At 42.3% G+C, this 26,265-nt stretch overlaps 1 protein-coding gene across 1 annotated transcript in view; it reads right to left on the bottom strand.

The window, feature by feature from the left end:
• The window catches only part of BSN (bassoon presynaptic cytomatrix protein), a 332,851-nt gene that overhangs the window by 248,462 nt on the left and 58,124 nt on the right, over positions 1 to 26,265 (bottom strand). Inside the window, exons 3-4 of the mRNA XM_054976376.1 lie at positions 20,179 to 20,386; positions 19,550 to 20,136 (exon numbers count right to left, since the gene is read on the bottom strand). Of these exons, the coding sequence (XP_054832351.1) occupies positions 19,550 to 20,136; positions 20,179 to 20,386 (795 nt within the window). The remainder of the gene's footprint in view (positions 1 to 19,549; positions 20,137 to 20,178; positions 20,387 to 26,265) is intronic.

Here is a 26,265-nt window from a genome sequence, read left to right as displayed (position 1 = left end):
GAGATTTCAGAAAAGGGTTCTTTGACCCACAGGGAGTGGGAAAACATAAGAGATAAAATCCCTATGCATACAGGGAGAGGGGTCCATTTTGTCAGTTCATTCTGGCTAATTCCATCTGGAGAAAGGAGCTCTTGCACCTAAGTTCCATCCTGATGGCTGCCATTACCATGTGAAACAGATAAAGGATTGGCTGCCTGGGCAAAGACGGCAAGGTAATTGGAAGCTTTTAGCAAACTGTAACTTCTAAGTTAAAGAGCCTGTTCTAAAACAAGATCTGTATAGAGGAAGAGACAGTGGAATCGTGTGCTTGCACTTTTCTTTTGTATTTCTTGCTCTGTCTTGCTGCGCAGAGAATACAGGTGTAGACTTTTTACTTTTAATAAATTATTTAGTATTTTAATAAAGTCTGGTAGCACCTATAAGACGAACAAAATTTGTGATAGGGTATGAGCTTTTGTGAGCCACAGCTCACTTCTTCAGATACTTTTAGTATTTTAAATGCTTGTAGTTGTTCTCTGTACATATAGATCTCTGCTATTAGAACATGTTATTTAAAACAGGCTCCAGGAGAAGGGAAGCAGTTGATAAATTGCTATTTCCCAGAAAGTGCTTAAGTGTGGTGAGCTGACTTCATGCTAACCAGTCACTAGGTAGCGAGAGACATAGGCTCAAGGCCGAGCCTTAGAATGGCAACATGGGAAGGGAAGCTAGGAGTACCGGCCTTCTCAGCAGGTAGTTCCTAAAACAAACAGTTGGTGGCAGCATACTAAAAGATAACTAAGAGAAACCCCTGGGAGACTGGAGACAACGGGGAGAGCGAAGTGTCACTGGCTGGAGATTTGGGACAGTCTCTGAGTGCCTAGATGCCTTTGAGGGCTGAACAGAGTACTGCTCACAGGTCAGTGCAGCTGTTCTACCACAGCAGCCATGCTCCCCCAACTCTGTGTTGGTTGGACTGCCAGTTGGGATTCATCTGCCAGTGGATTGCTGTAGCATAGCCATGCCTCCCCAACTGGGTCTGCCTGATTCAAACCCCCATCCAAGCAGATGGCATTGGGTCATCCTCAGCTAGAGAGCCCCATGTGTGCACAGGACCAGTTGGGGCTGCTTGCCTACTCAGAAGAAGAACCACTCCTCGTGAGAAGTTCAAGTGGGGTGTATTGGCTCCCACTTCCCTCCATCTCCAGTGACAAGCAAGGGCTGTGGCCCCCTAAGGAGCTGCTGTTCAGCCAGTGGCTTCCTTGTGAGCTCTCAGTTGAAGAAGTTTCAAGAAAAGAGAATTAAGGAAGAACATGCTAGAACATGCTAAAATTATGCATAAAATCAAAAACTGGGTTGGATCCAGCACAAGGACCTTGCAAGATCCATGCAAGGCCGCCTAATCTTGGCTCTTCTCTTTCCTGCAACAGTCATTTCTGACCCTGGGAAGTTTACTCCTGGTCAATGGCGTAGCACGGGTTGCATGCACCCAGGGCAACTCCTCGCAGGAGGCCCCCATCACCCACACATGCGTGCATGTAATGTGTGCGTGCACTCCCAGGATTGTGTGATGATGTCACTTCCTGGAAGAGACATCATCAAACAGGGTGTGCCCGCCCCCTGGGAGAGCTCCCACGATTTGGGCCACTTGTCACCCTACCCGTTACCTGGCAGTACACTCCCAGCCAGCAGCCGCTGCAGGAGCCAGAGGGCCAGCTTGGCGCCCAGCAAGCCAGCCGCCCTGTCGGCACAGCAGGCGGCCAGGGCAGCACAGGTGGCCTCTTAGCCCTCTTGCGCAGCCGCCCATGCTGCCACCACTAGTTCCGTGCGCTCCTGGCCAGCAGCCACTGCAGGAGGGCCAACTCAGCAGTGCTCAGCAATCCAGCCACCCCCCAGAGCAGCAAGGGTGGCCTCCCAGCCCTCCTGTGCAGCCGCCTGCGTGGCCACTGCTGGCTCCGCATGGTCCCATCCATCAGCCACTACAGGAGGGCCAGCTCAGCACCCAGAAAGCTGGCCACCCCCCAGAGTGGTGCAGGCAGCCACCCAGCCCTCCCGTGCTGCCACTGCCAGCTCCAAGTAGCTTAAATCCAATATCTGGATTTAAGTGTTCTCAGATCAGGGTCACTTGGCTATTAGTATATAAGATAATTATTTTTGAAACCACCAAGTTTAACAACTATTCTGAAACCAATATGCTTATCAAAACTCTGCAACCATCACAAATTCTTATAAATAAATTTAACTTTTTAACCTCACAACCACTCTCACATGTTGACCAGTTTATCAAACTACCATTTATAACAAGCCTTTCTATATTACCAGTTAAACTGAGGAGGTCTAAGGCAAAAGCCTTTGTGGTAGCAAAAACTTTTTGAGGAAGTCAGGGAGGCAGCAATATTAAAGGTCACACAAACACAAAAGGGAAGGTGTTCTTGAGGTAAAGGCTTGAGTAAAGTAGAGAACATCTGAAGCTCTGTATGAGTGGAAATAAGGAGCGTTGGTTGTGACCAGATCCCTCCTGAAGTATAAATTGAAGGTAAAGTAAGGAGGAGCTGGACTAAACATCCAAAGCCTGATTTGTTTTTTGGTTTAGAATGTAGTTGCTAAAGGTATAGAAGCCCTGTCAGAATAAAATGTGGCAACCATAACACAGACTGCAAAATAGGCCATCTCGCCTAGTACTGTCTGGACCAGACCTGATCTACACGTAACACATTAAGCTGAAACCTGTGCATGACAGCACACCAGACCTGTGCATGGCAGCACACCAGAAATTTAATAGTCCTGATTTGTTGGCTACCTGTTAGGGAATTTCTATGACCCCTATTCTGAAAGACCTATGTATGAGCATTTATTGGTGCAGACCTATCGCACAGAAGGCAAAAGTTGTTCCTTGTAAGCAGATTCCTTCTGACACTGTGGTTAAGTAAAGTTAGAAAGTCCTATTGTAAGGACAGTATCTCTCTTGTTTTGACTTTGTACTAAAAAATTTAGCTTGAATAAGCTCCCTCTCAGGAAGACACCCAAGATTCCTTTGTGGCACCAGACATGTAGCATGTTTATATTACAGAGAAAGTTTACTATCTTTTCAATCAAGCCTGTTTTGTGCCATGTCTCCTGAAGGATTTGATTCTGAATAATTGTTTGCATCTAGTTTTGTATAACAATTTTATCTCTTTTCTGTAAACAATTAACTTTGGAGAGTATATAAGATTCTCTGCTATGGCTGATTTTTATGCATATGTCGGAACATGGCATAGTATCTGGGTTTTATTGTAAATAAAGCTCATTAATTCTTTATGGATCACTGTTTAGTACTTGTGGGTGATGGCTGTTGGGAAATATAATCTGAATGCAGAGTACCTTTAAGAATTTTTACCTTAACACTACCTGCTACTACAAAACCCTTTTTATAGACTGCTTTCAGTTGGTAGAGCATGTAACATAGGCCTGTTCTCCACTAACTGGCAAATACTCTCTATCAGAGTTCTCCTCTATCTCTGCTACCTGACATCCTTTCTGAATCATTCTTTCTTGAAACACCTGATTTTGAAGAAATGAATTCTGTCTCTCTCGCTCTTTGAGATATAATTTCGTATGGCTCATAAATGTTCAACCCATAGGAACTCAATCATTAATCTATTTTACAAAGTCCCAAATATGTTAGTGTCACTGAAAGCTGTTAAGTGCAGATTCATAACAGGATTTGTGGCATAATACAAAGGTTGAATTCAAGCAGCATATGTCATAAAAAACTTTTTGATATTGACTTGGGTTTATGCTACCAATTATTTATAACCCCTGCCTCCTGTTTGTACCTAGAGTACAAACGTCTTTTGAAACAGAAGCCAGGTATCCAACTGCATAGAGCACAGACCACTGAACTGAGAAATCTGATGAGAGGATCTTTCCAAATGCTGCTAATTTCTTTGCAAACTCAGCTTGGTACCAGGGCAAATTAAAAATAAATTATGGTGTGCTATTTAAGAAATCAAGTGTTATCACTTCAGGAACAAATAAGGTGAGGAAGTGAGAAATAAAATGGCTGTTTCTTAACGCTTAAAGACAACAAAGATTCTGCAAAGAGACAATATCTCTTTAAAAGTTAATTTCAGTGATGATGATGATTCAGATTGTTTGCTATGTTCAGTTTATTCAGGAAACCCTAAAAAGGACAATAGTTCCCTGCTTTTCTCCTTACTCCCAAGTGTTCTGAATTCTGTCAGATAGCATCAACAGTGGATTCCAACCAATGGCTGGGTTCTGACTGTTACTTATTGTTTTGAGTTCCTGTTTATTACTCTGGTTGCCCCCTTTCCTAGGGGATAGAAAAGAGAGGATGCTTTAGTCAAAACTTTTAGGAGAAGCCTGCTGGTTGATCTTCAGTAATGAATAGAGATGGGCAAGATCCAAAAAAAATTAACGATCCAGCTGATCATGGATCGGGGCCAGCAACGATCCCAAATAAACAATCCACACCGATCATCTCCCGTTCCTGATCCGTGGATCGTGGATCGTGGAGGCAAAAGTGGAAGGGCGCCCCGCTGTTCCCAGCGATACAGGAATGGTGGGTGATGCCGGCGGTATCTGTGTTTGTGTTTGGCCGTCTGTGTTTGGCCATTAAAGCTGCCTATCAGGGTTTGCAGGGATGAGATTGGAGTGCCCATGGCTACAGAATACCCCCTTCCCCCTCCCTCCCCTGGGTGTTTTCTCCCAACTGGTGACTGTTTTGCCGCTCCGTGGTTGGAAGGAAGCCCTGCTGATCAAGGAAAGCTGGGCTTCCATTCGGGTTTCCAGGGTGACAGAAGGAGGGCAAACACAGCTCAGGCATTTCCCTGGCTCCGTTGCCAGGGGAATAGATTGCTGGCGCCTGCGTGTCTGGATCCCCGATCCGAGCCCGATCGCCCTGATCCAGGCCCCTCCCGATCGCTGGATCATTGCCCGTGGATGATCACGATCCGCCGGGTCACGATCGCGCGATCGCCATTATCGTGGGTTTTTTTCAATCGTAATGTGGATCATGCCCATCTCTAGTAATGAACAAGCTGTTAAAAATGGATGTAGTACGGGAAGTCTTTCCATGAGTATCTTGACTATTTTGCAGTATTTCATTCTGTGTTCATATCTAATTCATAATTTGTGCTAATTCATAATTTGGACTGCCTGTGTTTTCTTCAGTGTTCATATACCTTTAGCTGCATAACAAGCTGAAATTCAACTGGTTAAGCTCTTCATTGCACAGGGATGGAGAAAGCTTTGCCTTTTGATCTTTACAATAAGAATGCTGCTTAAGGCAGAGAAGTTCTGCCCGAAAATTAACTCATTAAGGATTCTGAAGCATATACTCACTAATTTAATGACAGATAACTAACCTATATTAAATCCATACCACTAAATACCAATTAATCCAGAATACTCATGGAAATCCGTGTCACAGACTCAAGATGAGAAATTTTAAATAATCTTTGTTGATTTAACACTCGATTTAGGATTCACTGCAAAGGTCAAATACTAGTTCCTGTCTGGCCTCATTTAAGAATTCCTTATAGACTCTTGACTTTGAAAGACCTGAGATTTGGATGGCATGCTTATTCGTGGTATGATAAAGTAAATATCAATATAGACTTCAAAAATCATTATATTAGGAGAGCCATCTTGAGAATTTGGAACAAATATAAACTGAGATCAGTGCAGAAGACACTGCTTTGGATTTCAACACAAGAAGCTTTTTATATGCGTGAAATGATAACTAAACAGGGATGGTTGACTAATGGAGATTTATTAGAGTTCTCACAAGGAGACTGTAAATTGACAACAAGGGAATATCTCATAGCTAAAGGTTATAAATGTCAATGATTTTTCTGTGCACAATTTCTAGAAAGGTTTAAATTAGATTAAAAACTACAGGACTTTGAATATGAAAAGACAGAGTTTGAAAAAGAGCTTTGTATAAATGATGAACATGTTATTTCAAGAATGTACAAACTTTTGTTGAAATTTGAAATGCAAGAAGAATGTGTGAAAGACTATATGGTAAAATGGGCTAAAATGTTGGCTATAATATACAAATGTACCAGTGGGAAAATATAAAGGGGCTCAAATTTACTTTGAGTTCCACACTTAAAGAAATTTTTTACAAAATGATGTATCGGTGGTATATGTCTCCTGATAAATTAGCAAAAATGAATAAAGGTATGTCAAACAAATGTTGGAAATGCGAGCAACATGAAGGAACATTTTATCATCTTTGGTGGACTTGTCCTAAAGCAAAAAAAATTTGGTCACAAACTCATATGACAATGCAGAAAATTCTGACGATCAATATATAATTTAAACCAGAAGCCTTTTTCCTCGGACTAATGGACAAACAGCTGGAAAATAAACATGGTATCTTATTCTATATATAACAACAGTGGTAAAAATTTTATATGTGCAAAAATGGAAAAGCACAACATTGCCTCCAATAGATGACTGGATTGTCAAAATGATGGTTAGCAGAGATGGCCAATCTTACAGCTTTTATCAGAGATAAAACACTGTCTACTTTTATGGTTAACTGGAAACCCTTATTGATTTTCTGCGTGAGATGAAAAAAAAACCAACTGATGATTCGTTGATTTGATTTCTAAGAAGATAAATTTGGGGAAAATAAATAGAAGGGGGGCATTAATGAAAAGGAATTCTGGAAGTATCATCACTATATTGTTTGTAAAGATACAATAAGTGTAGAGAAAAATGGAAATGAAATATGTATTATTTTTCTTTTTAAAATTTTTTGTTCTTCTTTCTCTTTTCCTATTCTTTCCTCCCCTTACTTTCCTTTTTGCTCTCTGCCCTTTTTATTGGGCTTTTACACTTATTAATAAAGCAATAAAGTATTTTGAGGGGGGGGGAAGAATCCCTTAACACAATAATGCCTTCAGAGCTACAATCTATGTTACAGGCTTAGCTGCATTCTGCACTTGACCCTTGAAATATTAAGTGAATAATATTACTAAGTTGACATCACAACAGAAAGAGATTCTTCAAAATTCCATGCAAGAGGCAAATGTTTGGTAATAACAAGCTGCATCTTTCATTGTTATAAAGCTCTTAAAAGCTGCACTAATATCAATTGAATATTTCAGAATTTTCAAAAACGTTTTCATAAAGTTACTTGTATATGTAAGATAATATTTATGAGATATCAGATTGTTAGCAACATTGCATAGATTTTGGATCAGTAAAAGGGACTGAAATTCAGATTATACAAAACTGAGAGAAATGCAAATGCTATAAAGAACTGAATTTAAATTCTAAAAAACTGGGACAGATTAGAATGCTGAGTTGAAAATAGTAAAATAAAATCTATATAGACGGTATAAATTACTGTACTCTAAGCTAGCAATTTTACCCCAGGCCAGTTTGGCTACGGATTCTGATGATGTTTTTGCCATTTTCTGGGCATGGACCAAAGGGAAAACCTGCCGGAGGATTAGCCCAATGAGCTATTATCACTTACTGAGTTATATAATATATATATTATTTTTATTTTCTGAAACCTGCTAAGTGCTAAGATGCAACCAATTCTAGACAAATAGGATCAGAGAGGCTACAAAGAAATGTACAGACAGAAAAATCGCTGAAGAATACATGATCTTGTGACTAACAGATATGGAAAGCAAGACTAACAGATATGGAAAGCAAGTCTCCCTGATCCTGTTTTTAGTATGTGACCTTAAGGAAATCTTACAGTGGGGTCCTTAGAATTCCTTCTTAATGGAAAATATGGACACCATAAGAGACACCATCAATGCAAATTTAATGTTACAAACTGGCAGAGGCATACATGCAAGCTTTTTATGGAGCAATTAATTTCTGCCACCCATATCTTGACCAATAAAAGTCTTGGCAACCCTACTTGAATCCAAGAGTTTATTTCTATAACCATTTAGCCTACTGTAACAACTTTCCTATTCCAATCTCTGATCTGTTTATACAATCATCATGTGACTGATCAAAGGCTGAAGCAAAATGAAAGTGAGCAAAGAGATCTGAAAGTAGGCAGAGGCTGTTTTTTTGCTGCTGCTTCATCTTGGGCACAGTAAATGCACAAACAATAGTGTGGTTTTTATTCTATGCTATGAAAAAGGCCTATGAAGTTCAGAACTGACAAATACATAGTGACATACATGGAAGTGACATGAGAAAATAAAAGTGTTTCAAAACTACCCTGGGATTCCCTGCTTGTGTTGCCTTGAGAACTGTTGAAGTTTCCAATTTGTTGAAACAATTACCATATTCATTATCTCTACTGCACCATATGTATCTGGAATCACCACATATATCTCTAGTCCTCTTTCCCTTCCTATCATTCCTCCCTTCTCGAAAAGCAGCTCCAAACAGAGGGTAACACAGAGCTGACAGAATTTCCTTAACCTACTAATTCTCTTTGGCTAGAAATTACCAAATAAATGCATTTCCAGTGACAATGTAACCCTATCCCAGAACAGCAGAAAATGCTTTGATTGAGGAAGGTGATAAATATTCTTGAAGATAGGGGATTCCTAATATAAATATGCATCCATCTTCAAAAATAAGCCTAATGTAGTCAAATCAATGTCACCTACTTACACACAAAACAAGCACATACACACAAGTTTACTTCATGCAACCAGAATGGGAATATTTAAAAACACTGGAGGCACTAAAGTGGTGGGCAGATAAACTCTTGTTGCAGCTAGTTGCTCCTAACAGCAGCTCCTGGATGCACGTTCTTTTTTGCAAGCATGTGTGCAGAAATACTAAAAATTAAGCTTCATCACCCTCCCCCATTCTTCTATCTGTTGCTTGATACCAGAGGATATATCATATTCCTCTCAAATGCTGAGCGAACAAAGTTCTTTCCAGAACATTTAGACATATTATTCACTAAAACCAAATGCAAAAGCTGAAGGTTGCGCTCCGCTCTTCCACACCCTTCTCTTTCATTATTACTTCAAACCTGAATTTTACAGTGCTGTTTCAAGTAGATGTCATAGACATGGGGCCCATTCTCCACTCTGATATAACCAATTCTTTTGAACTTTGGTTTGAATCATTTTTGATGGGAAATGGGGACCTCTGTAAATCTGGACAGCACCCGCAGACAGATACATGCTCTGGCTTGAAAAATCTGTTTGAACGGATTCCGTTTGACAGATGCAGCCAGGCTCATTAACCAATGTATACTAAATGGATGAAGGAGGAACTATTCCTACACACTGTTATGCGCTAGATTTCTCTTTTGTTAAAGGAGCCAGTTAATGAGGCCTGGCAAACATGAAAGGGTTACAGAGGAATGGTTAAAGAAACTGAAGAGCACAGAGCTTCCAACAAGATAGCACAGGATTTTGAATAAGAAAATGGAGAGCTCTTTCCGCAATAAAGCTATATAACAGAAAGGAATTGGTGCAATCCTGCTTTAAAAGACTTTGCAATAATGGGCTAAGCACACTAGATACGTGAGCTTGTAATGAGATATAGCACCACAGCCAGAAACTGCACAATGCCAAGGGGAATATTCTCCTGCCTGCTAGGAAAGCAAGACAGTGATAATTTAAAGAGGTTCTAACAGTTCCTCAGCAAAATCCATATTACCCCCCCACACACACACAACCCATGATAGCTCCAACATCCCTTCACTCCTTGCAGACTGCCTTGTGAAAGAGCAATGTGCTGTACAAGTTAATGAAACTAGTCAGAAGGCCTGGAAAAAAAGGGCTCCACAATCAAGAGCTACCACCCCCTATCATTCTATCAATACCTTTGCTTATTCTTGCTGTGGCATCATTGCTACCAGACAGTAAGAAGAGAATTTACAGCAGGAACAGAGTTTACTAGAAGGCACCAGCACAAATCCAAAAATTTCTTGTTCTGTAGTTTGTGTATTTCAGCATCTGATACAAATTGGTAGCCCAGCAAAGACTTTAACAGCAACAAAAATGCTACACACATTGTTGCCCTGACCTGGATAGCCCAGGTGAGCCTGATCTCATCAGATCTCAGTTGCTAAGCAAGGTCAGCCTGGGTTAGTAATTGGATGGAAGACCTCCAGCAAAGACCAGGGTTGCAGAAGCAAGCAATGGCAAACCACCTCTGTTAGTCTCTTACTATGAAAACTCCATCAAGGGTTGCTGTAAGTCAGCTATGACTTGAGGACACTCTCCACCATACACATTGTTAGTGTGATGCAGCTGTCTTTCAAATTCACTTTACAATTTCCTATTTTCCTGATAAGATGCTGTAATAAGTCACGTTAATTCATTAGTCGCAGGGTTGTATTGCCATAGATTCTTTCCTTGATACACAGCCATTAAGTTCCCATTCAGTTAACTAGAGATCCAAAACAAGCAAAGGAATGACCCAGCCCATACTTACCCAGTACATGTAATGACCATGGCCAAGGTTTATCTTTTTATACTTCAGTAATGACTGAATTTCTCTTGAACAAGAAAAATTGTTGTGTCCTTTAAGGCCAGGATGGAGATCTTCTGTTGCTTATAATAAAATGGTGTATATACTGTGGGGAGTTTTTATTTGACAGCTCCAAAATCAGCTATGAACTAAGTGTATATCCCCTGGTCAACTCCTTTTTATACTATTCTAGGCCCCTCTATTGCTGGCCTTCTATCCTGCACGTCTCCCCTATTTAGTGGTTTCACACTATCATCATCTCATTGCTACTATCATCCACTCCTTAAATTTCTGTATTCTTAACATCACTTCCATAGTCTAGTAGCTATTTCATTTCTCTTCCCCCCATCCTTCTCTCTCATTTCCCTTCACACTCACTCCATATGCCACCATAATCATTAGATATTAGTCCTTTTCATTCCACTGACTCATAGATTTGGATCAGCCTCCCGCTCTTAAGCAAGCCACTTTCCTCTCTTCAAGACCAAATTCTTGGTCTTGTCAGTTGTCCCCTCATTTTAGCTTCCACCTGATTCTTCCCTTTCTCATTCCTAGTACTTCTAAGGGCCAAGCTACACATGACGAATGACACTTGAACAGCAAGTGTATTTCTCCCTGTTCACTTGCCCTCCACTCAATCCACTTGCCGTTCAAGTGTCATTCGTCATGTGTAGCTTGGCCCTAAGTCAGTCCTTGACCTCTTCCTATAATCCTGTCTTGTCAGTTTAATGTCATTTGTCAGCCCTCTGGGAAGGGAATACACTACCACTATAACCCAATGATAGCATACATTTCTAATTAGAAGTTAAAATATAGTGGCAGTAAAGTTGCTTTGCCCCTTACTTTCTTCATCAGCTTTCACAGCTGGGAAGAGTATTTTTAATTGATTTTCATAAATATCTGTTACATAAACGAAAAAGGAAATTAAAGACAATAATAAGGGAATTTACCATATGTGTTAGGAGGAGCATTGTCTCCTGCTGCTGAATTATTGATATACAATGGAGAACCTGGTAAAATCACCATGGATTTTCACTCCCAGAAAAGGGATTTGGAAAGCAACTCTGAAATAGATCTGTTTGTAGATCTGAAATAGATCTGTTTCTACTGCTTGAAATGGTCTTGCAAAAATCTAGTCAACTCTGTACCACAAGAGTCCCCAACATGGTGCCCAAGAACACCATGGCACCCACCAACACCTTTTCTAGGGCCTACCAGGTGGGGATTTTTGGCAACCCCCCTCCAGTAAAAACCCTCCAGTTCTGCAGTCAAACCACTTCTGGGGGCCCCTCATCCCTTATGAGCAGCATTTCAGGAAGTATTTCAGGGGGTAATGGGATAGGGGAATAAGGGAAGTTGCACTTTCATGCATAGTTTTAGACTAAATCTAACCAAACAGCTGTTCACTGAAGAATTATAGTGACTGCTTGTACATATAATAAGAGCTACATTCCTGCTTCTTCCTTCCTTCTTTATTTGAAAACTGTGATTATCAAGTGCAAGAACACTCAATGTGAACCTCAGAGAAGAAAAACGTCCCCTGATTATAGTTGTGATATCTGTTATATACACCAGAGTCCCCAATATAACACCTTTCCTGGGGCCCACCAAATGTTTTTAGAAAGTGGGTGTGTCAGGTGGGAATCTTGCTCAGCAGGGATTCTGATTGGCCACTGGAGATCCAATTGCTTGGACAAATTAAAATAATGTTGTTTCATTGACAGTTGCCACAACACTGTTAGTTTTATTCTCTTTCCCAATGTATTTTTTTAGAGTTACCCTTCTTCTCCCCTGAAATTAGGCTTCCTCTGTGTATACAGCTCCACCTCCTACAGTAGGCATTTTGTGGTTAGCTCTATCTCCTGTGGCAGCCATTTTATGGTTGCGCCCACTAACCTGAGTTAGAATTCCAAAGCTGCCCACAGTCTCAAAAAAGTGAGGGACCCCTGCTCCAGTTGAAGTGGAGATCAACTAAATTAATGTTGTCAAAGGAGGGAGGCTCTGAGAGTTGAACATGCATCTTCTAGAGATGTTTAAGTACAGAATATAAGGGCAGTGGGATTTACTAGATTTTTTCCCATTTATGGGGCAATTCATACATTTACTGAATTGGAAATCCTAGATGTGAGCAGGAGATATGCGTGCACGCCCCTCACTGCACATACAATGTAACAAATTACACAAACAGAACATACATACACCTAATTTGAACACACACACCCCATTCTGAGGAGAAAATACCAGTTGGACATACATGTATATTACCGTCAACACATTGTGCATGCATACCACCTCTATAGCCCATGGATTGTGTTAACCAGTCCAATTATCTCTATGCATTGTCCAACTCTGGGGCTGTGCATGGCTGGCTGGTAACCCAAAACCAAGACCCACCCCTTTTGTTAAAGTTTGGTTTAGCACCCTCCTTATGCAGCACTGCCAAGAAAAGAAGAAACAATTTAGAGCAGCAATGGGCAACTTCCTATGCTAAAGGGACCAGATTCTTCTCAGTCAATATACACAAGGGCTGGACTTTGGCTTTGTTATCATTGTCAGGCTCTAGCTACAGGCAAGGGTGACATGAGTGTGGAAGGCATCACCTACACATGACAACAATGCAAGAATAAAAATGAAAACCAAGGCAACTCTCCCTCAATCTTTTGTCCTTCTCCATATTCCCAGCATTGTAGGATGGTTTCAGGGGGGTCAGGCAAAATTATGTCATCTGGCCACTCCAGAGCACTGAGATAGATCAAAGCCTCAATTAAAGGGATTAAAACTAAACTGGCCCACTATTCATCTGCATGGCTCCGCCCAGGGTTCTGTTTCTTTGCGACTAGGCCAGCCCACATTTGCATTGCACTTCCCTTTATTTGCATACCCTCTCCCAGGCTCCTGTTTCTTGAGAAAAGAGCCAGCCTCTATACATACAATTCCACCTTTTCATCTACATGGCTCCACCTGGCTTCAAAGACTGCCCCAGGTGATCAATACTGAGCTCTGTAGTTACTTCATGTAACTACTTAGGTGGGAGCTGCTTCTCTTGACTGTACAATTACAACTTAGCTTTTCATCAGAGACAATAACAGGTACACTGCTTCAGCCTATCTGAAATGGGTTGAGGCATTACCCTTGGCTAGAGTCCTGTATGTCACATCTACTTCTCATCCTCTTTTACCTCCCAGGCAAGGCTAACTCCCTTTCATTTCACTTTGTTTTCTTTGGTTTCAATGTTACATGGCAGTGTCTCCTGAAATCTTCTGCTTCACAGAGCTGCCTGTCACTCCCACCAATCAAGTTTTGCCATTCTAATCATGTCTGCAGACAGCTGACAATGTGTCATGTTCTGTGCGCTCAACCAACCTAACCACAGCATTGCTTGATACAGAAATCTAACCTCCATAAGGAAGCACTTCATGTATTATCCTTTAACTGTTTCAACTGGGCTCATCTCCCTCAACAGTTCAAGCCCCTGGCGTGTTTGGAGTTGCAAATGTTGACCTCGTAGGCTGCCAAGCTGGAACAGCTACAGAAGGAAAGGGCTGCTGCTGCAGTGTAGCATTTCTGCACATGGAATAAGAGCTGCAATCTGTGCTTCTGCTTCCTGCAACACCAGTTAAGGCCTCAGAAGGAATGATGATGATGATGATGGTGATGATGATAACATTCGATTTATATAGCCCATATAGCTAAAGCCCATCCTTGAAGCTCTTGCAGACTCAGTCCAGCTAAGAGAGGCACAACACACACTTCAACAACATTCTATAAATTGCTATTCACAAAATCAGGAGACCGTTCCTTCAAAGGCTGTTGTTCCACAGGCTCAGCCTTCCCTCTCCCACCAAAGCTGCTCAAGTCTGAAAAGGAGCTGCTACCAGGTGCTGTATGCCCTACCCCAAGCCTTAGGAGCTAATCCTCCTTTAGGAAGTTATGTATGGCCAAATGGTGCTTTGACAGCTGGATGAAGGGAGCTTTGTCTCTCAGAAGCTTATACCCTAGAAATCTTGTTGGGTTTTAGAGTGCTACTTGACTTGAATCTTGTTCTTCACTTATTAGAAGATCATATCATCAGAATCAAAATCCCTGCATCTTACAACAAAGACTAGAAAGTGCATGCAGCAATAACATCTGTAAATCCTTAAGGTGTCGCAGGACTCCCTGTTGTTTGTGCTACAGCTACCCCTCTAATTTTTTTTAAAATGGTACATAACTTTCAAATAAGCTGAATTAGGTCTGAGCTGTTAAATATATAATATATTTTGTTGCACTGTCCCATTAACAGGCAATCTCAACTCTTACTTTAGCAACAGACATTGACCCTTTTCGCACTTATGGTTTAAACCGCCATTTATGAGCATTCGCCCCGATCGCAGTGGCTTCGGCATTGCACCTGTTCATTTCACACTATCCACTGCAATTTCGATTTGGTGTCTGTGCTTCATTTCAAAACCTCGGTGCAATTTTGGGCTTTTGGGGCCTTGCAATTCACGTCACACTTTTTTAAAAAAAATTGAGCATGCGTAGTAACGTTGCAATGTTGGAACCCTTCCCCCGTTTTTGCTGATTGGGCTGTCCCCTGCCCACGGGAGAGGCAATTGGTGGCAGAGTTCTGGGGGAAAACATGTACCACTCTCATTTTTTTAAATCAAGCCAGGAAAGGGTTAAAATGCTGCCGATTAATCTCCTCCCAGGAAGCAGAGGCTTGTTTCCAAAGGGCTGTGCAAAATGCTTGGGGTTTTTCCCCCTCTTTGGCAAAGTCTGAAACATGCCTGGGAGGGAGGGAAAAGCAGCCATTTAATCCTTTCCTGGCTTTTACAGCCAGGAAGAAAGTGCAGGAACATTACAACGTTGCAACCCATTCTTGTCTTTAAAAAAAAAAAGAATGTGTGTGCATACCCTAAGGGAGGAAGGAGAAAGCAGCTATTTAACACTTTCCTTGATTTTAAAGCTAGCAGGGAATTAGCAGCAAGCTTAGGAATCATTCCTGGCTTTTGAAAAAAAATAAAACAGCATGCATACCGGGAGGAAGGAAACCAACGAAGAAGCAGCCTTATGACCCTCAGCTCTCTTTACTAAAAAAAAAATGGTGGACAAAGGAGTTCAGAGAGCTGAGGAGGGTGGGAGTGGTTAATTCTGCACAAACCAATCAGCTCCCAGGGAAAAGGAGGGGGGGGAGAGAGAAGCAAAAAGGAGGCAAAAGTGTTCACATTAGCAAAATGCGGGCCAGCTGCCAGTCAGCAGCGAACTTAAAAAAACATCGGGGTATGTCCGCAGGGGGAAAAATCGGGGACACAGCGGACAAAAAGCGGGACTGCATCCCATGACTGCTTTTAAGTGTGAAAACCTTGCAAACATGGGATGTGGAACAGGTACAAACGCGCTCTAAAAACCGAGTGCGAAATGTACCATTAATTCAGTTTCTGTTTAGCCTGTAAATCTGAAACAAATAAAAGAACTTCAGAAGCACAGCACTGTCTGCTTTTCCTTTTTGTACATATGACTTACACTGCCTGCCATCTTTGGTTTATTATTTATCAGTCTTTAATTAACATTAGCTTATAGATAATGTAATGTTTATAAACAAAAGAAAAGCACACAGTAATACAGCTATACCTGCTTTTTTGCTCACATGGTAAGTAAATACATGCATAGACTGAATTGTCTGTTGAACATTAATTCTTTAATTTAGTAGAGGCAAATTCACAGGACAACAGTTGCACTTGTTTTTTGATAGTGAAGAATTTTGAGTATAATTAATTGGTCAGTGGATTAGATCACCACAAGCACAAACCCATATGACTAGCTGTGTAGATTGTTTTAATCTCTTTGACAGGACAAACTTAACTATATACATTTCTGCAGCAAAACAGGGGTCTCCCAGGTCACACAGGTAGCATTGTTATCCACAAAGTACTATGCTTAGGGCACACTAGAGAACCATGACTGAATTGCCCAACCACTTTAATTGTATTTAAAAGCAGTGACAAAATAACTTCATTAATAACAACAACCACAACATTTGTTTTATATACCACCCTTCAAGATGACTTAACACCTACTCAAGAGTGGTTTACAAAGTATGCTATTATTATCCCCACAACAATCTCCCTGTGAGGTGGGTGGGGCTGAGAGAGCTCCAGAGAGCTGTGACTGACCCAAGGTCACCCAGCTGTCTTCAAGTGGAGGAGTGGGGAATCAAACCTGGCTCTCCAGATTAGAGTCCCGCGCTCTTAACCGCTACACCAAACTGGCTCTTCCCCTATGCATTAGATGTTTTGAAATAAAAATGCATTTACTTTCAGTTTCCAACTTGCAAGTAGGATCTCCAAATCTGCTTCCTGCTGTTACTGCAATACTGGCAATGGAGTTTGCCTTCTGGGGAAGGGGAGGCTTGTGGCTTTCCATGGATAAAGGAATATAAACAGCAAAATCCTATGCAGAGTTACTTCAGCCTAAACCCACTGAATTCAGTTGGTTTAGACTGGACTAACCTGGCTTAGGATTGCACTGAAAATGTAGTATATTACCAGTCTTACAGGCAGTTTCAGTGGGATAAGCCTGTTGTAAGGACTAAAACAAGATAATGTATGTGACGCATTTTAAATTCTGAAAGCACTAAGAATTACTGATGTAACCCACACAGATACGTCAACTCAATTGCTTAAATGCAGCACTGTTACACTGTGTAGAATATGACAGCTATTTAACAGCATCAGTTAAAGGAAGACAGAAGTAGCTTAAAGTTGTGTGGGAAACATCTACATGCACTTGAAATGTCAAGATGGAATGTGTTTTTTTGGAATGGAAAGACTGGGTGGGGAAATTCTACAATGTGGAAGTGCGCCAGGTAACCAAGTAACAGATGTACCAGCAGCGCAGCATCTCATAGAGCTGTCATGGTGCTGCTCAATGTTAATTTAGAGGCAGAAGGCCATCCACTGCCCAGTCATATACACCAGTTCCCATAGCATCAAGAACTGGTACCTGTCTTTGATCCAGCCCTATTTTGTACAGCAAGATCAACTCTGAAAAGGAATTCATGTAATAAAACAAAGCAATCTCCTGAAAATCTAACAGGATTACTCTGTGCCACAAATTTGGTTTTACAAAGTATGTTAAAAGAAATATACTGACTATACCAAAAATGCCCTTACCTGGATAGCTCAGGTGAGCCTGATCTCATAAAATCTCAGAAGCTAAGCAGGGTTGGCCTTGGTTAGTAATTGGATGGGAAACCTCCAACAAAGACCAAGGTTGCAACAGCAGGCAATGGCAAACCACCTCTGTTAGTCTCTTGCCATGAAAATCCCTGTCAGGGGTCGCCATAAGTCAGCTATGACTTGAGGGCACTATCCACCACCATGCCAAAAACATAAATAGTAGAATTCATATTGCGTTGCCAGCTTGAGGGGAGAGGGCTAGGGTGGAGGAAGGAGACACACACTAGCATGTGGTGAATGACAAGTGTACATGGGTGGCTGTGCAGTAAGTGCGTGCAGGGCATGCCCCTCCTTGCCTGGCTAGCTGCTCCTGATAGGCCTGGGATAGGCTCTCACATGGTCACACAGGAGCTGGCAAGAGCCGCCTGGGCTGAGCCACAGCCAAGAGCCTCTGCTGTTCGCCCTCACCCCATGAGCCTGCAAACTAGTCTCTGAGTAGCCTTACCACAAACTGGCAAGCCAGCAGGCCATAGCTTATCATCCAGACTTAAGGTATCTATCTGTTCAAATTAACTTTTTCTTTCTAACCTAGTAGCAATCTATCTTTATATAGTTTACTCAAGTTTAATCCAAATTTTTTATTCTGAAAATATTATCTCAAATGCTTTTTGGATAAACAGTTTTTTCTGTACTTCAGAAAAGCAAAATTGTTCCCAAATGGGATAGTTTTCATATGAGTAGTATTTGAAATTTTAAAAACAATGCAATGAGACACAAGGGCATTGTAGCAGTTCATTCCATTTTCTAAGTTTCATTTTAGACAATGAAAACATCTTTTTGTGAAACCAAACTATTATTACAAGTCATGTGACTTAGCATTCCATATTTATCATCTGTAGCTGTAAAAGCCTTATTGAAAGTTTAGGACATTTGACACTCCCAAATCCAGGATCAGGATCAGGATCAGGATCAGGATCAGGATCAGGATCAGGATCAGGATCTATCTATCTATCTATCTATCTATCTATCTATCTATCTATCTATCTATCTATCTATCTATCTATCTATCTATCTATCTATCTATCTATCTATCTATCTATCTATCTATCTATCTATCTATCTATCTATCTATGATGGGTCAGGATCTAACAGAACCAGAGAAGAATATCACATATATTTCCAAACAGTTATAAAAAGTATAACCACACCATCTTTGTGGCAAATTCATCATATACTATGGCATCATCCAGGCACAATTTACAAAGCTGAGGCCTCATTCTTCATCAAATAGTGGATATTTGCACTCTTTCACTACCACCTTTCCTTTAAACAATAGAAACATTAAGCAACTTTTTCAACCTAAAGTACATGAAAGAGTTGCCAGTGTTGTAACTTGTGATAAAGGCATTTGGGTAGCTTAAGGCCTTTCCCTCCCTGCAATTCTTTGGTCAGGATAAAGACCTACAAATCCAACTTCATTCTTCATATTTTTGACATCCATGAGTACCCTTCTCTTTGACAACTAAATAATTATTGCCGGGACCTAGCCCAGTGAATTGTAAAGAATATTGGTATTTCAATTTGTCAAAACCAAATGCAGAACAGTAACAAAATCAGAAACACTCCCTTTGCCAGTTTTCTTCTTGTATTTGTTTACTGGAAAATTATGTGCTGGTTGAAGATGTCACACTGCTACCTTCTCAAGAACCTTCACCTTCTCATAGCATGAGAGTACCTCATTTTGTGTTCAACAGGCTCTTCCTTACCAAATGTGCTAGGAGGAGAGGGACATTTGTTTGGTTCATTTGTTATCCTACTAGCACAGTTTATAACTTGCTCTATCAAATCAACAAAATACATTGGGAATTACATCCTCCCCTGGACATGCACTAATTTTCCCCACGGTATCAGTATTAAAACCAGGATTTGTACTAAATGGAAAGAAAGGTACCTAACCTAATGAGAAAACTTCTTACCTCCACCAGATGAGGTGTTGGGTTGAATCCACACATATTGCAGACCTGCTGCTTACAGGTTGTACAGGTATTATAGTTGGAGGGTTCCCCAGAGCCCACATTGATCTGCGCTTTGCAGAGGGGGCACAAGACCCTTTCTTTCGGCACTTCCTTTGGCTTGATTACTTGTTCTGTTTTCACTTGCTTTGCAGCTGGGACAGTTCCAGCCATACCCTGCATTCCAGGTACAGTGCCTGGGGTTTTAGGGCCAGCTTCTTTGCTAGCATCACTGAAGACAATTTTTGGAGGCACTTTGCCAGGGGACTGTTGACTTTGTGGGGTGGCCTCTGGCTGGACAGACATGAGCGTGCTTGCCTGGGTCAAGAGAGAAGCTCCAAATCCAAAAAGCTTCCCAGTGAGGCCCTCTTGGGGTTGCTCTTGTGCCCCAGCACTGGGGGGAGGTGCTGGAGTCTTAGCTGGGGAGTCTCCCACAGTCTTTCTCTGATCAGTGGATGAAGGCTTTGTTTGCTGATGCTGAGGGGAAGATCTCACCACTTCCTGAGGAGCAGCAGGTTTTGGCTGGACTTGGCTGTGTGGATCCCTCTGCACTGCAGCTGGAGGTGGTTTGAGGGGCTCAGGCTGCATGACACCAGCACTTGGCCTGGGGCCTGGCTGCATAGTTCCTGGTTGTTTCTCTGGACCAGTTACCACTTGGGACGGTGGCTGTTTGGCTGGGGAATGGGATGGGGAAAGTGAAGGAGAGTGTAGCTGCTGCTGGCTTTTGGAGCGAGGTGCCGTGGTCATATCCATCCCCAAAGCTCTCTGCATCTGGCAATTTAAACATAACCATTCTTTCACCTAGAAGACAAAACAAACAATCCAGTGAGAATATGCACACCATAGTCATCAAGCGATCAGGCTGGTGCCAGAGTTTCTGGCGCCTGCGGCCACTCGTGCATGCGTGCATAGAGTGCGCGTGCACGCCATGGACTGCGTGATGATGTCATCGTGCGCTGACGTCATCACGCAGCGCAGGATAGCTGGGGCGGCACACGTAAGCTGCTCCGTGCTCTGCACTCTGTCCCAGCAGCAGCCTGACGGCTTCTGCGCCCGGCTGGGGTGTGTGGGGGCAGAGGAGTGAGCAGCGGAGCTGCCATGGCTGGCTGCAGCTGCTGCTGCAGCCAGCCAGCCCTGTGCCACCGCCACCACATGCCCCAGCCGGGCACATAAGCCATCAGGCTGCTGCTGGGGTGGCGTGCGGAGCACGGAGCAGCCTCCGCACGCCACCCCAGCAGCGGCTCACAGCTTCTGTGCCCAGCTGGGGCGTGCAGCAGCGGCGGCAGCACGGGGCTGGCTGGCTGCAGCAGCAGCTGCAGCCCAGTCACACCAGCTCCGCTGCGCACGCCTCCACCCCCGACACCCCCTCCGGCGCCTCTCCAGTGCCCTCACGCCCAAGGCCACCGCCTACCTGGCCTCAATGGGTGCGCCGGCCCTGCAAGCGATAGACTATGACTGGGTGACACAAGCACACAGTTGCTCATTCCTTATGGAATGTTACTATTCTACTCCAAGAGCAAAAGACCTTTCAGGGAACAAAATTAATACACATGACTATAATCTCCTTCTCCTCAAAAATACTGTGCTGCTTAAGTAGTGTCAGGACTATTCATTATCCTTCCAGCAACTATCACTATTATTTCAAGGCTTCTGCTGCAGTCTCTGTTCATCTAATACAACCAGTACAAGCTGGGTCTGGCCAGGAGGGCTCGCTACAATAAGAAAAACTTCTACAGATATGTGAGAAGCAAACACAAGGTAAAAGAGGCAATTGGACCGCTGTTGGGAGTAGATGGAGAAACTCTGATGCAGGACAGAGAAAAAGCAGACAGGCTTAATGACTTTTTTGCCTGTTTTCTCCCTGAAGAACTCAGGCACCTCTAGAGATAGTAGAAAATGTGACAGGACACCTGAGGGGCTAGTTGACATTGACAGAGAGGTTGCGGAGAGGCATCTGGCTGCACTGGATGAATACAAATCCCCTGGGCCGGACGGGGTGCACCCAAGAGTGCTGAAAGAACTTTCTAGAGAACTTGCAGAACCCCTGTCCATCATCTTCAAGGCCTCCTGGAGGACTGGGGATGTGCCACAAGATTGGAGAAGAGCGGATGTTATCCCAATCTTTAAGAAAGGGAAGAAGGATGACCCGGGAAACTACAGGCCGGTCAGTCTGACTTCTGTTGCTGGGAAGATATTAGAACAGATTTTAAAGGGATCAATCTGTAAGCATCTGAAGAACCACTCAGTGATCCGGGGAAATCAGCATGGTTTTGTTCCTAACAGATCTTGCCAGACCAACCTGGTTTCCTTCTTTGATCGAGTGACCAGCTTACTGGATCAGGGGAACTCAGTTGACGTGATTTATCTGGATTTCAGTAAAGCTTTTGATAAGGTCCCCCATGACATTCTGATGGGCAAACTGGAAGACTGTGGACTGGACTATAGGACAGTTCGGTGGATAGGGAACTGGTTGGAGGACCACACTCAAAGAGTGGTGGTCAACGGCATTTCATCAGATTGGAAGGAGGTGTCCAGTGGGGTGCCGCAGGGCTCGGTTTTGGGCCCGGTACTTTTCAATATTTTTATCAATGATCTGGATGAAGGAGTGGAAGGGCTGCTCATTAAATTTGCTGATGATACCAAATTGGGAGGAGTAGCAAACATCCGAGAAGATAGAATTAAAATTCAACAAGACCTGAATACTCTGGAGAAGTGGGCAGCTGTGAATAGGATGCAATTCAACAAAGACAAGTGCACATTATTACATCGGAGCCTCAAAAATGGGAAGCACAAATACTGGATGGGGGATACACTTCTGGGCAGTAGTATATGTGAAAGGGATCTTGGGGTAAGAGTGGACTGTAAACTAAATATGAGCAGTCAGTGTGATGCGGTGGCAAAAAAGGCGAATTCAATCTTGGGTTGTATCAAAGGGGCCATAGCATCGAAATCGCAGGAGGTCATAGCCCCTCTCTATACTGCCTTGGTCAGGCCACACCTGGAGTATTGTGTGCAGTTCTGGAGGCCTCACTTCAAAAAGGATGTGGACAAAATCGAGAGGGTGCAGAGGAGAGCGACAAGGATGATCAGGGGTCTGGAGACAGCCCTACGAGGAAAGGCTGAGGGCCTTGGGAATGTTTAGTTTGGAGAAGAGGAGGTTGAGGGGGGACATGATTGCTCTCTTTAAATATTTGAAAGGCTGTCATTTGGAGGAGGGCAAGGAGCTGTTCCAGTTGGCAGCAAAGGGTAGGACCCAAAGCAATGGGCTTAAATTACATGCACAAAGGTACCAGCTGGATATTAGGAAAAACTTTTTCACGGTCAGAGTAGTTCAAAAGTGGAATCAGCTGCCTAGGGAGGTGGTGAGCTCCCCCTCACTGGCAGTTTTCAAGAAGAGGCTGGATGAATACTTGTCAGAGATGCTTTAGGCTGATCCTGCACTGGGCAGGGGGTTGGACTAGATGGTCTGTATGGCCCCTTCCAACTCTGTGATTCTATGATTCTATGAACCAGCAAAAAATTGTTTTTATGGGCCAGTTCATACCTGGTGAACCCTGCACGAGTGATTCTGAAGCTGGCTGATCTGCTAGCAGGGTCACAGTCACACTTCTCTATTTGTGTAAACTTTACAAACTGTCACAACCAGGCACCTCAACCTACACGGAGGCCTCAGCTCACATAAGCAGCATCTCAACATGTACACAACCTAGCTAGAAGCTCACTAGAAGGCTCATGTGCTCCCAAGAGGGTCACACGCAAGTCACTATGTTTAATGACCAGATTCAGCTTAGTGTACTCCAACTTAGTGTTGCAGCTTATCTGATAAAACCTATTAAGTGAATGACAAATTGGATAACAGTGCGTATTCCATGTTGCCTGGGTACACCACTATTGTTTAACACTCTCCATGTTCTAGAGCTTTGAAAAATTGTAAATGCAGTAGCCACACAGAGACAAGGAAGTAAGGTGCAGCCTCCCTCCTCTTTACAAGACATACAGTTGATTGAAAGCAAAACACACTTTCACTCAATAAATGTGAAACCCCTAGATACAAAGGGAAAGCTGCGACATGCCTTGCCTAAGTGCTAACAAATGAAAGATTTTCCCCATGAGATACATACCCAGTGACAAAATAATATCTGAATCAAGTTAATTAAAGAGGCTTTATGGGAGCTGCAAGTAGTTTGATTCTTGGGTTCCGCATGATACTGTGTGACTGCATAAATATTAGTATATAACATACTGCTGAATAATCACAGTTCTTCACAAACTTGAGTTTTTGTGAAACAAACAATTATGGTCCTAAAAACTAAGTCCAAAAACAGCAAAGTAACAGCTGAGAACTTCAGGACTCTTATTGAACCAGTCAGGGTAGTAGCAATGAATCAAATTGCTCTTTTACCCAACAAACACACACACATACTCAGCTCTACCTTTTTCATTGTATGCTTCCAATCTCCCTGAACTTACTATCTTTTTATCCTATTGACTGCCAGCCAGTTTTTTCCCAAACTGAACATATTTACCCAATTATGATACCTGGCAGCCTGTATTCTTCTATACTGCTCTCACTATAATCTTTGTTCAGTTAATTCTTTTCTGCGTTCAGATGCAAGCTGAACGGAAACAGGGATTCAACACAGCACTTAATAAAATACTATATCCCCCAAACAAATCCATCTCTGCCTGCAAGATCCTATTATATATTTGCTTAGAATTAAGTTTCCTTCAACAAAAGTCCTGCATCTCCCAGCAATTTCCTTTCAGTACCTTTGTTTTGAGACTAATGAATTACCTCTTGTTCTCTCAAGGCTAGACTTTTATCTCTTGGTACTCATGAATCAATGGTTATCAGTTTTTGTTCCCTTGGTGGGGTTGGAGGCTTTAGTATTGCTTTTTCCTTTGTAACAAACCAAACTCATTGCTAATTTAAAAAACCTATTTATATCTTTATTAGCATAATTTAGGATAGCTGGCATGGCAATAGTATTTTAAGTTTTAAAAACTGCCATACATCAAATCTGAAGAAAGACAGCACAGAAAATACTAGAATGCAACAGGATGACTGTGATGACATGTGGACTGTTGTGTATTGCTGGAGCTTGAGTCTGAACGAAGGCTCCTGAGGCCTACATGGCTATTGGGTGTTTTTGCACTGGTAACGGTCAATCATAACTGTTGCCTTATAATCCAATCACTGTGCTGTAAATAGTTACTTTGTATATAGCAAACGAAGGAGTCTAACTACTTGCTTTGTATTGGTTGTTGCTAAAAAGGGGTGTGGTTTTCTTAAGTATAAATTGGCTCCTGTTGAGCCTGGTTTCAGTCTGTCTGCTTCCAGTCTTCAATAAAGTTGTTGTTATGAGCTGTTAATCACAATACTTAATATGGACTGTCTATAAAAAGCTGTGTGAACAAATCACAGCAAACGCATACTAAATGGCTAGGGGGAAACAAAAGCTAAAGTCTCACAATACATTTAGGTCCTGTCTTTTTTACATGTCTTAACATAATTACTTTGAAATAGCATACAGTCCATCCTCAATAGCGTGATACCTAAATATTGGTATATTTATAAACGGGTCATTTTGTAGAAAAAGAGCTGCAGGAACTCATTAGCATATCTCATTAGCATATGCCATGCCTCCTTGCCATCACTGGAACTGTGTCATTAGCATAACTGATTTCCATATGCCACACCTCCTGACCTCACCTATCCTGGCTGTTTTGGACCCAATCCTGGCCATTCAGGACTGAAATTAGGCCCAGAATGGGAAAAAGGGGCTAAAAATGGCCAAAAAGGGGCCCAAAATGGTCAGGATCAGGCCGCTGCTGAACAGGAGAGTGATCCACCACCCGTAAGAGGCCTGATCCTGGCCATTTTGGGAACAATCCTGGCTGTTTTAGGCCCAATCCTGGCCATTTTGGGACCAATCCAGGCCAAAATGGGCCCAAAATGGCCAAAGATCAGGTGGGTGGGGCCACCTGACATGTGACCTCTTTGGAGACCTACCGGAACTGCGTTCCTGTGCGTTCCCCCTTGAAATGAGCCTTGTTTATAAATATACCGTCCTAAATACTGGGATGGAGTACAGTTGTCCTTGTGGTTGAGAATATCAGTTATTAAGACAAATGTTTTACCTAGAATGTTATTCCTCTTCCAGACAATACCTGTGTTAACTTCAGATGTACCATTTAAACAGTAGCAAAGGGATATTTCAACATTTATATGGCAAGGGGGAAAAAAACAAGAGTTAAATATAAAATTTTACAAGATGCGAAGGAGAGAGGCGGCCTAAGTTCACCGGACTTGAAGGCGTATTATGACGCCACATGTCTAATGTGGATGAAGGAATGGATGCTTCTGAGAAATGAGAGGCTCTTGACATTGGAAGATCATGACATGAGATTGGGATGGCATGCTTATTTGTGGCATGATAAAGTGAAGGTCAATGTAGACTTCAAAAATCATTATGAGAGCCATCTTGAGAATTTGGAATAAATACAAACTGAGGTTATCAGAAAAGACACTGCTTTGGATTTCAACATAGGAAGCATTTTATAAAAGGGAGATGACTACCAAACAGGCATGGTTGACTTACGGAGACTTACTAGAATTCTCATAAGGAGATTGTAAATTGAAGACAAGGGAGTATTTAACAGCTAAATGTTATAAACGT

The sequence above is a fragment of the Eublepharis macularius genome, chromosome 4 (genome assembly GCF_028583425.1).
Source record: "Eublepharis macularius isolate TG4126 chromosome 4, MPM_Emac_v1.0, whole genome shotgun sequence".
In the NCBI taxonomy this organism is placed as follows: Eukaryota; Metazoa; Chordata; class Lepidosauria; order Squamata; family Eublepharidae; genus Eublepharis; species Eublepharis macularius.
Note: the sequence above shows the minus strand (reverse complement) of the source record. Positions and strands in the feature narration are given on the sequence as shown.